General features: G+C 40.9%; 1 protein-coding gene across 3 annotated transcripts in view; it reads left to right on the top strand.

Annotated features, from left to right (window-relative positions):
• MICU1 (mitochondrial calcium uptake 1) overlaps window positions 1-16,027 on the top strand; it is a 184,461-nt gene that overhangs the window by 111,853 nt on the left and 56,581 nt on the right. For all 3 annotated transcript variants that reach the window (XM_006835876.1, XM_006835875.1, XM_006835877.1), the window contains one exon: window positions 8,085-8,222. In XM_006835876.1, the coding sequence (XP_006835939.1) occupies window positions 8,085-8,222 (138 nt within the window). The remainder of the gene's footprint in view (window positions 1-8,084; window positions 8,223-16,027) is intronic.

Raw genomic sequence — 16,027 nt, 5'->3', positions numbered from 1 at the left:
TACCTACTTTGTGCCAAGCTTTAAAACTGTTATTATATGGTCAGTATACAGGATTCATTAGGTGTCTGCTTCAGTCAACTCCAATTAGTTTAATTCATTCTGGTGATGGTTATGTGCTATGGAGTCGGTTCGGATTCACAGTGACCCTGTACAAGGTTTCCGAGGCTGCAAATCTTTATGGGAGCAGAAGGCCTCATCTTTCTCCTGTGGAACATCTGGTAGTTTCGAATTGCTGACCTTGCAGTTCGCAGCCCTATTTGTAACCACTGAGCTACCAGAGCTCCTTTTAATTCATCCTAGTTATTGAATAAAATATGAAATTATTTCATTAGGTTCTTTTTGCTTTTCAAATGTGAAAGTATTCTGTAAATAAAGACTGGGCTAAAGAATTATGAAAAAGATGAGAAATAGATAATACCCACTAAAAACAGTAACCAATTGAGGCTTTTCACTTTCTGGTACGTGATCTCATGTTGACCAAAATATTCATTGCTACCATTTATTGAATGCTAACTAACTGTGTACCAAATTCTGTGCTAATTCCTTTGCACATATTATAACATTTCATCTTTATTTACATAAAACTTTGAGGTTTCAGATCTCATCTCTAATTTTAGGTGAGGAGACTTTGAAGCCTAAGAGGGTTAGACTGTTTGTTTAGAGGCACAGTGAGGCGCCCTGGTGGTACAGTGGTTAAGTGCTCAGCTGCTAACCAAGTGGTAGTCTGCTCCCATAAATATCACAGCCCTGGGAACCCTGTGGTGGGGCAGTTCTACTCTGCCCCATAGAGTCACTATCAGTCAGAATTGAGTCAACTGGACGACATTTAAAGTGACAGCTAGCATCATGTATCTAAGGACAAAATTCAGAAAAAAGCAGGAATGGACAAGGAGGAAATAGGATACATGTGATATTACATTGAGGGGATTCCAATCATTGAGATGAAACAAAGAGCAGTATTTATTGAATGTAAAACTGATGATGATCTGGTCTGTAAAGCTTCACTGAATTCATAATTTAAAAAAAAAAAAATTTTTTTTTAATTAAGTGACAGCTAGCAAGTATGTGTTTGATCAGAATTTGGACTCAGGCTTTGCAGATTCTAAAGCTCATAATCTTAATTACTTCAGTGTGTTTGCCTTTCTTAAAATGAAACCAAAGCTTATCAAACCTTGAAACCCTTTGTTACAAATCGAAAGTATTTTTCTTCAACATCCTCAGGCAAATAGTCTGTCATTTTTTATTATCCTGTATAATGTATCAATTTCTGTATTGATCTTGTTTTCTGTTTTAGGCTTTCAAATTGGAAGTTAACTTTTCCTGTGGTTGTTGTTGAGTGCTACAAGTTGATTCTGACTCATAGCGACCCTTTTTAGGGTTTGTAAGAAGCGACTGGTGAGTTTGAACCAACCTTGTAGTTAGCAAGCAGTCCAGTGCTTATCCTTCAGTGCCACACCAGGAATCCTAACTTTTCATAGCCAAACTGATTTGCATGTCATTTAGTCACTTGATTTGATTACCAGCCTGACTTTCTTAAAAACAGTTTTTAAATGGAAGGAGCCTTTGAATTTGAAGTAGAAAACTCTTACCAATATAGGTTGGTCCTTTAAAATCACCAGGCCCCAGAGTCTAATGGATTATTTTGACCTCTTGTTGAGGGCTCTAAACCATGCTGCCTCTATTCCAAATTGTAGATCCTCTTCCTGAGCATGAACCAGTGGGCAGAGAGACAACCAAATAACCTTCTTGAGTTAACAGTAAAGATGCATCTTGTATTTAAAGATCAAGAAAATTCAGCCTCCTTGGAAATATGACCCATTACTCTCTGGTTGTTGTTGTTGTTGTTAAGTGCTATCAAGTCAGTTCCAACCCATAGCAACCCTGTATAGGGTTTCCGTGGAGCAGCTGGTGAGCTTGAACCACTGACCTTGAAGTTCAAACCGCATTGCAGTCTGGTGCATTAACCCACAGTGCTCTGGTGTCCCCTGCCAGTTGCAGACACACAGATTTCACATTCAGTGTTGACGCCCTGCTTACTGAGTTTGCAGTAGAGAACTTTGTGATCACTTTATCTTTTGATGGGTTCCTCAGACAAGTGTTCTGAGGTTCCTGATAAAAGACTTAGATCTCAAGAGCCAATTGCTGTCAGAATGAAAAACAGATGTATTCAGCTCAGTGACTTGGGATTATTATATCAGTGATTTGGGATTACATAATTATATATTTATTATGTGTGAGGTACAGTTCAGGAGCTAGAGAAAACCTACCAAGAAAAAGGAACTCTGATAGCGTAGTGGTTATAAGTTGGGCTGCTAACCACAAAGTCAGCAGTTCGAATCTACCTGTCACTCTGTGGAAGAAACATAAGGCTGTCTGCTTCCGTAAAGAACCACAGCCTCAGATACCCTGTACGGGGTCACCATGAGTCAAAGCGACTCCACAGAACATAACTAACACCCCCACAGCACGAGAACTACCCTTTTGAGATACTTGTATTAGGGGCGCATTTACTCCGGGGGATAGTCTCTGAAAGATCATTGAATGAAGGAAAATAAGGTTGAACTTTGCATTTGTTGGAATTCTTTAACCTCAGAAGTCTTTACCAAATAAAGACTCATTAGTAGATCCCAATTTCTCGTAACCATTTTGCTATTTTTCTTGTCTTGTTTTTGGCATTTGTTTATGCATGTTTTCTTCTCTTCTTGGCTTCTCATTTTCTTTACATCATTTCACCTAGATACGTGTAGCCATCTGTCCTTCCAAAAGGATATTTCTTCTCTCATCAAGGGGCAGGGAGACACAGCATAGACAGAAAGCCAGGAATAATCTTGCTGGCAGTGTTTTTGGTTTCTCTCTCTGTTCCCTCTTTGCCTGCCCTGCAGCTCCCTGGGGGTCTGCAGTAAGGTAACAGCTGGTAGCCCACTGAGAAAGTGGCAGTGTGTTGCAGGAGAGATACTAGGCTTTTCAGCTCTGCTCTTAAACACAGAAAAGCAATGCAAACAGTAAGTGGTGTGTTGGATTGTATGCATTCTGTGGCCTGGGGTTGACTACAATGAAATTCCTTATCAAGTGGATACTTGATCAATGTTTTGTTGTTGTTGTTGTTGTTGTTAAGTGTCTGTCCAGTCGATTCTGACCCATAGTGACCTGATATAGGGTTCCCAAGGAGCAGCTGGTGAGCTTGAACCACTGACCTTGCAGTTCAAACAACTTTGCAGTCTGATGCATTAGCCCATAGCGCCACACCAGGACTCCTCGATCAATGTTTTGGTTAAGTTAAATACAAGTTAATGATTTGAATTGCTTCCAATTATACAATTAGAAGCTTTTTACATTGTGATAATTTTGTAATAACCTTTGTCTTTCCCCAGAGACCCCTTCCCATGAGCCCCATTTCTCACTCATTTCTTGTGTGACTGGGGTACGACACTCAGGGAATAATCTACCCACAGGATTGTCTGGACTGAAGATACACACTTCACCTTCCAGGGCTACATGGATGGTGTCTAGCTACTGCCTTTAAGAGAAACAACTTCCCCTTGCCACCTCCAGAAATCTTTTAAGACCTCTGAAAAAAAGACAAGCTTGCCTCAGAAGAGCCTAAAAACCTAAAAGGAGAGTTGCTGCCCCAAACCAAATTACAGAAAAAGTACTGACAGACCCTGGTTTTGCATACAACTTAGAGACTTACAGACAATTCCTGTTGTTAAGTGCTGCCAAGTTGATTCTGACTCCTGTTGTTGTTAAATACCGTGGAGTCGGTTCTGACTCATAGCGACACTGGATGGGTTTCCAAGGGGCGGCTGGTGAACCTGAACTGCTGACCTTGTGCTTCAAACCAACCTTATGGTGGAGTGCTTATCCTACAACTCCACACCGGGACTACAGCACTACATCAGGACTCCTCCTCCTTGTTGTTAAGTGCCTTCGAGTTGGTTCCGACTCATAGCGACCCTATATAGGACTTTCAAGGAGCAACTGATGGATTTGAATTGCTGACTTACTTTGTGGTTCACAGTCCAGTGCTGATCCTACAGTACCACACCAGTACTCCTCTTTGTTGTTGGTAAGTGCCAGCGAGTTGGTTCCAACTCATAGGGACTCTATAGGGTTTCCGAGGAGTGGCTGGTGAGCCTGAAATGCCAACTTTGTGGTTTAGAACAATCTTGCAGTCCAGTGCATTACCCAAACCAGGACCCCACAACTCCTGCTACTTGCCCTTAAATATTATGCAAATTTGCCCTCATTTTGAAAAGATTGAACTCATAACTTGTCATCACAGTCACCTTTACTTGTGGCTTATGCAGCTTTTAAATCTCTGAAAAGGCCTGGAGCAGTCATGGAAGAGTCCTGGTGTGGCGCTGTGGGATAAGGGGCTGGACCTCACGATTGGTGGTTCAAACTCACCAGCTGCTCCTTGGAAACCCTGTACAGGGTCACTATGAGTCAGAACCACCTTGACAGCACTTAACAACAACATACGGCATGGACATCTGGATTCTTTCGTTTTTTATCCCTGTGCAGTTCAACCATTTTTTTTAACATAATAATAGATGAAAGAACCCATTACCAGAAACCAGTCTGAGTTTTGAAATAACGAATAGAAATGCAAATTTGAGCATTGGGATTGTTGCCTGGGGAGCTCCACTGAAGAAATGGTCTTTACTGAATGTGAAGTGTAACAGAAGTGAGGCTTTAGGTCCTCAAGGGGAACAGAGAAATCAGGACCTCTCATCAGACTTAAGCACATTGCAGCTGCTGTCAAAATTAATGAGCAAGAAATACCTCAGCCATGAATCCATCTTAAGGGATGCAGCTTAAAGCTCCTATCATTCAAACAGATGGGATTTCCCCACAGCTGTGTATGCTCCCAGAAAAGAGTCTCATGAAGTGCTCTCAATTGTAGAACCCTGACCCAGAGAGCAGGGACCACACTTGTGTCTCACTTGCCTTAAAGAAGACCTACACAACTATGTGTCTCTAGTTTAGGCCCAAGTGCCACTTTGTGCTGAAAATCTCATGCCCATTTGCAAAATTTCATCAGTCCTCCATTTTGTTTCCAAATGGTAAATTGAACCATAAATCAAACAAATTGAATCTTGGAAACTGGTTTTGTCAAAATTAATCAGCACCTTGGGGAAGTGATGGTATGACAAACCTGAAATATTGAGTGGTTGGCTTGAAAAAGAGACCTTTACCTAATACTGATGATGTTGATTTCTTTGGAAATCGTTTTGGTTCTCACTTAAAAATGACTGAACTAACTAAACACATAGTACTGACCTGTAGTATCCAAATGCACTACTGCTTAGATGAAGAAAGCAATAATCATTGGACCCATAGAACTGACTTTGAATCCCAGCTCTACTACTTTGCATGTTGCCTCAGTTTTCTCATCTATAAAATGAAGCTATTTAACAGCTGCTCCATAGACCCACTACCCACACTGCCATTAAGTCAGTTCCAAATCATAGCAACCATATAATACGGAATAGACTGTGCCATAGAGTTTCTGAAACCATAAATCTTTACTGGAGCAAATAGCCTTATCTTTCTCCCATGGGGCAGCTGGTGGGCTTGATCTGGTAACCTTGTGCTTAGCAGCTCAGTGCTTCTCCCACTGAACCACCAGGGCTCCTTCTGCTCTATTTTATTGTTGTGTGCTGTCGAGTCAGTTCTGACTCATCGCTACTCTGTATAGGGTTTCCAAGGAAGTGCTGACTTTGTGGTTTGCAGTCCATTGCAGACCCTACAGCACCACACCAGGAGTCCTACTCTATGGAATCAAAGATAAATTTAAAAATATATGAGTAAAGTACCCAGCCCATCATACATACTCAGCATGTGGTTGCTACTATTAAAAAATAGTTCTTGTGTCTTCTCATGTATGCAGTCTCCCCAGTAAGGAAATAGATGAAGGTGTATGTCAACATAGTCAGCTAACTGAGGAAGCGAGAATTAAATGGGAATTGAACTCTTGACTATACACTTTCTTATTTTGTGTCTCACATGTAAGTTTTATCTGCATACTGACTAGATGGTACGGTCCAGAGGACAGAAACTGAATGTCTCCTTCTCGTGTGTGTCCCACAATGACTAACACAGTGCTAGGCAACTTGGAGACATTCAAGAAATGCTCATTGACATGGCCTAACTTAGCTACCTTACTTTCAGTTCCTGGAAAAGGACCTCATGTTAGGTAAAGTAGAGGCTCAGTGAAAAAGAGGAAGGATCAAAACTGTGACTCCAACGATGGGCTCCAACATGCCACCTATTGTGAGGATGGCACAGGACCAGACAGTGTTTCATTCTGCTGGGCATCGGGTCACTGTGAGTCAGAGCTTCACTTAACAACAACAACATATCAATGTATACCCCTTTATGCGAACAGGATTCTTCCCTGCCACAGAGGCATCTGAAAGTTTCCTGGCACCCATTATATTCCAATAAAATCCCAGCAATCTTACCAACATCAAATTGTTTTGCTTCCCAATTAGTATCTGAGTACATCTTTAGCCCTTTTATTGCTTATGCATTCATAAGTGTCATTAACATTGCATTGGGGACAGAGAGAACTTTGTCTCTCTTCATTACCAAATGAAAATCTAAATTTCCTGCTAATCACTTAGATTACTGAGAGGTCCTTTATACTTAACCTTCCCATCTGCATATTTAAATGTATTTACTGCTGTCTCAAAGCTTTGTGGTAAGTAAGGCATTCTTCTACACTGCTTGTGGGGTTTTTCCCAAGCTCTATTGGAGCTCTAAGGAGCTCAGGTAGCGTAGTGGTTACGAATCGGGCTGCTAACGTCAGGGCCAGCAGTTCAAAACTACCAGCTGTTCTGCGGGAGAAAGAGGAGACTTTCTGCTCTCATAAAGATTTACAGCCTTGGAAACCCTGTACAGGGTCTCTATGAGTCGGAACCAACTCCACGGTACATAACAACAACATTGGAGCTCTGGTAGCATAGTGGTTACGAGTCAGGCTGCTAATCTCATGGTCAGCAGTTTGAAACTGTCAGCAGTTCCATGGGAGAAAGATGAGGCTTTCTGCTCCCATAAAGATTTACAGCCTCAGAAACCCTGCACAGGGTCACTATGTGTTGGAATTGACTCCACGGTACATAACAACAACAAATTGAAGTCTTAGCCTGTTGGTTACTGCTTTGGGGAAAACTTGAAAATGCATTACTCTTCTTTGAAGTCCTTACAGTCTGGTGAGTGTTTAGCAATATTAACAAGTACAGATAGATGAACTGATAGGACTTTTGTTGTTAAGTGCTGTCGAGTTGGTTCTGATTCATAGCGACCCTGGATGGGGTTTCTGAGGAGCAGATGGTAAGCTTGAACCACTGACCTTGAGGTTCAAACTGGCCTTGCAGCCCAGTGCATTAACCCGCAGCACCACACCAGGACTTAAAATGTCCATAATTGACCAAATTTATAATAATTAACTTTTGATTCTTCCCTGAAGAGCAGGACCATAGATGATGCAGGCAGAGAGCATTTGTTAGTTATAAAGGCATTAATGTGTATGGCGTTTGTGAATTGTTTTTAATTCCTACAAGGATGATTATGAGCTATGAGGTAGATGAGATGCTGCACAGCTATGTTTTACCCCTGAGCAAATTGAGACCCAAAGTAATTGTCTGACTTTCTTGAAGTTATAAGTAGTTGTTGTTGTTGTTATTGTTAAGTGCGATCAAGTCAGTTCCGACCCATAGCGACCCTGAACAGGTTTTCGAGGCTGTAAATCTTTATGGGAGCAGAAAGCCTCATCTTTCTCCTGCGGAGCAGCTGGTAGTTTTGAACTGCTGACTTTGTGGTTCACAGCCCGATTCGTAACCACTACGCTACCAGAGCTCCTTTATAAGTAGTTAGTGAGTGGCAAAACTGGGATGAGAACCTGGATCTTCTGTTTCTAGTATGAATAATTTGTTTGGATCTTACTGAAAACTATAGTTCAAACATATAGTTCCAGACCCCAACTGTTTTCTGTTATCCAAAACAGTTGACAAATACACTTTCCACAGCAAAATATTTTCTGTTTGACTCTAGGAATATTCTTTTGGTTTCCCTTCCAGTTTGAACGCAATGACCCTGTGGATGGGAGAATTACTGAGAGGCAGTTTGGTGGCATGCTGTTGGCCTACAGTGGGGTGCAATCCAAGAAGCTGACCGCCATGCAGAAACAACTGAAGAAGCATTTCAAAGAAGGAAAGGTAGGCAGCCTTACCTGAAGGAAGAAAAGGAATCCTGGGAACAAATGGCTATTGCAAAGTGCCTAACACAATGATAATGTCATGAATTATGATTGATTCATCTCTAGTACCAAATCCAAAAGGAGGGGAAAATGAGAATGGGTACAGAGGGGGGAGAGTGCAGATGATTCCCAGTTTTCCTGTTTGGGCTGAGGGTGCCTCTGTGAACTGACAATGAGGAGATGGTTTAGTGGTGAAGATATAAGAGTTTAGTTGTGAACATCTTGAGTTTAAGACTACCGGCAGGCAGATGGATAATCAGGTCTACCTCAGGGGCTGAGCTAAGTTGGTCATCATCATCATTCTATTAGACTTGAGACCATAAGATTGTCCAAGGAGGGTCTTATACAGAAAAGAACTTAGGGCCAAGGATAGAATCCAAGAAGGAACTCTAAAAGAAATAAAAAAATATTTTGAGTGCGTAGTAAAATCAAAGCCAAAGAAGTAGTTTTAAAACAGGTCTCATGACAGAGAAGATCCAGTAAGATAAAGATAATAGACATCCATTGGTTTGGGTGAAATGGTAATATTTGGTGAGTTTTGGTAGATGTTTCACTAGAATGGTCTTTTTGAAAGGTATCCTAGAATGAGACGTAAGGAAGCAGAAAGGAGAGGAGGTTCCAGACAGAGGGAAATAGCAAATGCAGAAAGTCTGGGGCCAGAAAGAGAAGCCTGGCATGTGTGAGAAGCTGGAGAGAGACTAGTATGGTCGGCACATACTAAGCCAAGAACAGCCTGAGATGAGGTTAGAGAGGAAGAACTAGGCTGGAACATGCAGGACATTTTAGACGTGATATGAGTTTTGATTTTACTCACAGCAGGGTTGTAAGCAATGAAATGACATGGTTGTATCAGTTTAAAGAGACAGCTCTGGCTGCTATATGGAAAATACTTTGGAAAGAAATAAGCATGGAAACGAAAAGACCAGTACAGAGATTATTAGAGAATTCAGGAAGAAAGAAGATCAAAGCTTTTTTGAGCAGCATTGAGTTTGGAGGACATGAATTTCGGTGGCATTAGAGTCCTGGTCGCTGGACTGTAAAGTGAGTTTGAACTGCAAGGTCGGTGGTCCAAGCTCACCAGCCACTCCTCAGAAACCCTATACAGGGTCGCTGTGAGTTGGAACTGACTCAGTGGCACTTAATTAACAACAAGTCAACACTGCTCTCTGATCACCAACACCACCTGTGCCTGGGGCTGGAAAAGGGAAAGGCAGGTGGTGGAACTGAGTCAGCATGGGGGCTTGCCAGGGGGTGGGATGGACAGATTGAAACGGAGGCTAATTAACTTTATGATCTTCGTAATGATCATATGTGTTTGAGCACACACAAACATATACACACAACCCATCATTGGACAATGATTGCCCTCTGGCTATGCCCAGAAACTGTTCTGGCACTAAAAATGTGTGATGAGAGATTACTGAGGTAATGTGGGGTAATGGACATGGAGCTAGAAAATTTGAGTTCAAGTCCTGCCTCAGATATTTCCATGGGCAATAGACAAATCATCTACCCAGTTGACCTCATGAATTAAGAAGTATGGCCTGGATGCTCATTATAAGGGCCTTTCCGCCTTAAAGACTCAGTCACTGAAAAGAAGGAATAGAATTCATAGTGCGTGTCTCAGCGTCCTTAGTTGGGAAATCTTGTATGATTAGTGTTGTCCCAAACTGGTCAAAGTCAGTTCTTTTCAGGTAGCTGTTTGCATTTTTCCTCCTGGTTTTGAATGTGAAGAACCCCTGAAAATATTATCTTCTCTGAGCTCAGTGCCACCTGTTCCTACAGCAGGTGTTCTAGTGGGGGGATGATGGAGATGGGGGAGGTGGGGATCTTCATTAACAGAAAGTGACAGAGGACAATACGTTGCTTCCGAGAGTGCTTCCATGCTATAAAGGATAGCCCATATTGTTGGAAATAGTAATTTCAGAAAATTGATTAAAATATTTAGGGGATTGTTTTAGTCCCTATGGTGTGGTGCTGTAGGATAAGCACTGGACTAGTAAACACAAGGTCAACAGTTCAAATCCCCTAGCCCCTCCTTGGAAACCCTATACAGGGTCACTATGAGTCGGAACTGACTTAATGGCACTTAATAAAATTCTGAGGAGCATAAAAGTGTTTCTTATTGGGAAATATTACTTTCTTTTGACGAGACTTATTTATTAAAGTTTGGTCCAGACGCTGCTTTGACCTTCAGTTTATTATCTATCATGATAGGTTAATTCATTATTTTATTATGAGTTTATATTTAAAAATCAATGAATTAAGTGTTGGAGATGTCTTTCTTGAAGGAATCGAGTATTTTAGCTTTTGTTGTTGTTAAGTGCCATCAAGTAAGTTTCTGTCATCATGTCCCTATATAGGATTTCTGAGGAGCAACTGGAGGGTTTGAACTGACGATGACCTTGGTTCACAGTCCAATGCTGATCCTACAGTGCCATACCAGGAGTCCTATTTTAGCTTCTGTAGGAGTTAATTTAGGATCCAAAGCTCTTGCCAAGAGTCCTTCAGCAAAAGGACAAATTTTATCAGATGATGAAAGTCTCGGGTGCTAAATTACTTCTGGCACAGAATTTCTAGCCTGCTTGAACAAGGAGATTGAGATTGATTAGATACTCATTTTGATTACTTTGTGAACATAGTAATTAACTAAAAATGAGAGTTAATGAAGGGCCTTTACTCTAAGGTTGTGCTATTCCTTCTCTTTAGGACCATTTCCCATTAAACGGGCATCACCATCTGCTTTCTAATTGCTTCTACGATTCCATTTGTGGATTTGTTAACATGAACGTGTAAGTTTTCATGTAGCTCTTGTTAATCATTCTGTATCAGAAGCACAGTGGCTTTACAGGATAGGCACTGGACTGCGAACATGAGATCAGCAGCCCAAGCCCACCAGCCGCTCCAAGGGAGAAAGATGAGGCTTTCTTCTGCTGCAAAGCCTGCTGCTGTACAGCCTTGGAAACCCTTTACAGTCAGACCTGACTATGGGTCCGAACTGACTCGTCAGCACTTAACAATGACAGTCATTCTCTGTGTGGGATTGTATATTAAGAGCCAGGCCTAAAAGATGAAAGCTTCCAGTGGTGTTACTAAATAAATATTTGCATAATTCTTAATGAGCATGCATTGATTCACAGCCATTTTTCTTGTTCTGTCTTTCCAACAGCCTTGTTAGATCTCATTTTTCCTTTGAGAATATAGAGACACACGGGAAAATTAATGACCCAGCCAGAGTCTGGGCAAAAAGCCTAGTGTTTCTGTCCCAAATCTTTGTCCTTCCTGTGGCAAAATGCTTTCTCCTTACCACACTCCTCCTCGCTGGCCTCATATTAGAATCACATGGGGAACTTTTAAGAACTAGGGTTGCCAGAGTCCTCATCAAACTAATTAAGTGCAGAGCTCAGCGGGTTGGGCCCAGGCATCAGTGTCTTCGTCGTTTTGTTTTCAATAGATTTCCCAGGTGATTCCATTGCACTGTGAGGCTTGTGTGCCTCTACTGGGAAGGTGCTGTGTTCATCAGCATTTCTAGCTATTTTATCCCTGAATAATAGCTTAAAGAACTGGGTAGTCCTGGGGCCATGGTGGTTAATGCACTTGGTTGTTAGCTGGAAGGTTGGTGGTTCAAATCCACTAGCTGCTCCATGTGAGAAAAGTCTGGTAGTCTGCATCCCTAACGGTATCAGCCTTGAAAATCCTATGGGGCACTACTACTCTGCCCTATAGGGTTCCTGTGAGACAGAATCAGCAGTAGTTGGTTTGATTTTTTGTTTGTTTGTTTGTTTTTGTCATTCCTGGGAAAATTACTCTACTTAAGCTCTAAGTAATAACCATGTATTTTTATTTATCAAAGAGAGTGGTGATTCCCCATGTTTATGGATTTGGGGATGAGATTTCAAAATTGTAATTCAATTCAATGGTGCTACATTGCTATGAATAAGGCACTTTAAGCCAGATGCTGTGAGAAAGATAAAAGATGAACAAAAATATCCCTGTGGAAATGTATAGTCTGTAATAAGCCCAGTATGAGAAAGATATGTATGTAAAGAAGTATGTTGTTGTAGTTAGGTGCCATCGAGTCTGTACCAACTCAAAGTGATCTTATGCACAACAGAACGAAACTCTGCCCAGTCCTGGGCCAACCTCACAATGGTTGCCACACTTGAACCCATTGATGCTGCCACTTTGCCAATCCATCTCGCTGAGGTTGTTCCTCTTTTTCTCTGACCCTCCACCTTACCAATATGATATCCTTCTCCAGCGACTAGTCCCTCCTGACAATATGTCCAAAGTATGAGAGATAAAGTTTGTCCATCCTGGCCTCCAAGGAACACTCTGGCTGCACTTCTTCCAAGACAGATCTGTTGGTTCTTTTGGCAGCCCATGGCACTTTCAATATTCTCTTGCAACATCATAACTCAAATTCATCAATTCTTCTACCTTATTCACTGTCCAGCTTTTGCATGAGTATGAGGTGATTGAAAATACCATGGCTTGGGTCAGGTGCACCTTAGTCCTCAAGCTGACATCTTTGCTCTTCAACATTTTAAAAAGGTCTTGTGTACCAGATTTGCCTAATGCAATATGTCATTTCATTTCTTGACTGCTGCTTCCATGAGTGTTGATGGTTGATCCAAGAAGAATGAAGTCCTTGATAACTTCAGTCTTTTCTCCGTTGATAACAATGTTGTTTATTGGTCCAGTGGTGAGGATTTTTGTTTTCGTTACATTGAGATGCAATCCCTACTGAAGGCTGTGCTCTTTGATCTTAATCAGTAAGTATTTCAAGTCCTCTTCACTTTGAACAAGCAAGGTTGTAACATCTGCATATCTCAGGTTGTTAATGAGTCTTCCTCCAATCCTGATGCCATGTTTTTCTTCATATAACCCAGCTTCTCAGATGATTTGCTCAGCATGCAGGATGAATAAGTATGGTGAAAGGATACAACCTTGTCGCACACCTTTCTTAATTTTAAACCATTCAGTGTTCCCGTGTTCTGTTCAAACAACTAACTGCTTCTTGGTCCAGGTACAGATTCCTCATGAGCACAATTAAGTGTTCCAGAATACTCATACTTTGCAATGTTGTCCATAGCTTGTCCACAATTGGAAGCCTTTGCGTAGTCAATAAAGCACAGGTAAAGACAGAAAAATGTTTACCTGTGCAAAGAACTATAGCTTCATAAATATTTATTGATCCCCTACTGTGTGTCATGCACTTTTCTAAATACTGGAAATACTGTAGTGAGAAACAAAGCCTCTGTTTTCATAGGTCTTATGTTCCAGCGGAAGGAGACAAACATTAAACAAGTAAATATGAGGGGGCTTCTGAAAGTTAGTGAAATAATGCCACTTTCTTTTCATTTTTCCATGAACTCCTGCTTGGTAGGTAGAATCCCCACTTGTCAGATGAAATATACTTTCTGAACCATTAGCTACTTAAGATGTCTCAAAATGTAGCATTTTAGAGATAGCGCTCATAAATCAGGACTACTTCATTCCAGCGTTCATAATCTTCCTATTAACGAGCCTGTTTATTGCTGCTTCTTGCTCTCTGTAGGGTTGCCAGGAATTGGAATCAACTTAGTGGCAGTGGATTTGTTTTTTTGTTTTGTTTTGGTCTCTGTGATTTGAATAAACATAAAGATATGAGGGAAACTAGAAAACCAGTGTTGTGGGACTCCAGCCTAGGATTCTAACTCTAGGAAGTTAGCTAATAAATTCTGGAAGCAGATTATGGAGGCTCTTGAATACTAAACTAAGAAGTTAAGATTTTATCCAGTTGACAGTGAAAATGATTGACATTATATGAGTGTAAAGGCTGAAGATATGAAAAAGGTACGTTTTGGGAAGATTAAATACTTGTAGAGCGCAAGTTTGAGTTTTGTGATGTGAAGACGCTTTATTGGATCAGGACAGGCATAGTAATATCTCTGAAGAGACTCAAAGTTGAGTGCATTATATTTACTTGTGTATTGTTTTTTTCCCTTCTTGAGAATGAAAGGTCTATGAAGGCAGAGATTTTGTTTCTCACTACAGTATCCCCAATATTTAGAAAAGTACCTGGCACATGGTGGGGGCTCAATATGCATAAAGTTATAGTTCTTTGTATACGTATATTGTCTTACTTGACTACTACAGACTATGAGCATAAGGGATATATTTGTTTATCTTTTATCTTTATCACACCATCTGGCTTAAGTGCCTTGCACACACTATCTGATCATTGAACTGAATTGTAACTTTTGAATTTCATTCTTAAGTCTAAGTTACCCAAGAAATTGTCAGCTGGGGCCATATATAGGGAACTGCTGGACAAGAATAGAGGAGGGATTGCTTTGTACTGTGTAACATTTTGTACCTCATTCATGTATTACCTAGTACAGAAATATTAATTTAAATTAAAAAGAAAGCTAACCAAGAGAGGAGACAGATGATAGATGATAAGTTTGGTGAGAGGAATGGAATATAAGAAAGATGAAAGGAGCTAATTTTATCTTTTCGGTGGGCCATAGAGTAAATTTGGGGAATTGAGCTGATTCCTGGCCAGGCAATTTGCTTTGACTGAATAAAGGGGAATGATCCATGTCAGTTGTGTTTTTCCTCAGCCGTGGTCTGTCAGCACTAGATACTTGGCTTTACAACTGAAAGCCGGTTTTCCCTGACCCCTCTTCTCATCGACTCCAGCTGCTTTTCACTTTTGAGCAGTTTTATTAAGGAATAATGAAATTCACCTGTTTGAGTGCATATGATTTTTAGCAAATGTGCAGAGTTATCGTCCGTCACTGCATTCCAATATAGAACATTTTCGTCACGCCACAAAGATGTCCTGTGTTGATTTACAATCCATCACCATCATCTTCCTTCTTTCCTCCCCTCGTGCCCTGGAAAACCATGCATCTGCTTTCTGTCTCTGTAAATTTGCCTTTTCTGGACTTTTCATATAAATGGGATATCATGTGTAGTCTTTTGCATCTGGTTTCTTTTACTTAGCATAATGTTTCTGAAGTTCATCCATGCTGTTGCATATATTAGTAGTTTGTTACATTTTTATGGCTGAATAGGAAACAGAAGTCTATTGTATGGATGTGCTACATTTTGTTTTTCTGTTTGCCAAGTGATGTACATTTGTATTGTTTCCACTGGTTATTATAAGGAACAATGCTGTGAGCATTTGTGTACAAGTCATTATGTGAACCTATATTCCCCCTGTTTTGGCATAGTGTCAGAAACAATGGGCTCAAGTGTAACAATTGTGAAGATGGGTAGAACTAGGCAGTGTTTCGTTCTGTTGTGCACAGCGTCCCTATGAGTCAGAACTGACTCGATGGCACTTACCAACAGCAACAACATGTTCTCATTCTCTTAGGTAGAGTCCTAGGAGTGGAATGACTGGTTTGTATGGTTATTTTATGTTTAACTTTTTAAGAAACTACTAATTGTTTTCCAACGTAGTTGTACCATTTTACATTTCCACAGCAATAGATAAGGTCCAGCTTTTCCCCATCCTCAAGAGAACTTATTGTCTGTCTTTTTCATTATAGTCATTCTAGTAAGTGTGTGGTTGGACCTCATTGTGGATTTTAATTCACATTTCCCTAATGGTAAACCCTGTATAGGGTCGCTATGGGTCGGATCCGACTCGATGGCACTTAACAACAACAACAAGAGCAATGGTAAATGATGTTGAGCATCTTTTATTGTAAAAGTATAGACAGGACAACTCCCCCTCCCCCTCCCCCCCCTCCCCCCCAGAGTGCTCAT

Source organism: Chrysochloris asiatica, unplaced genomic scaffold (assembly GCF_000296735.1).
Source record: "Chrysochloris asiatica unplaced genomic scaffold, ChrAsi1.0 scaffold00020, whole genome shotgun sequence".
In the NCBI taxonomy this organism is placed as follows: Eukaryota; Metazoa; Chordata; class Mammalia; order Afrosoricida; family Chrysochloridae; genus Chrysochloris; species Chrysochloris asiatica.
Note: the sequence above shows the minus strand (reverse complement) of the source record. Positions and strands in the feature narration are given on the sequence as shown.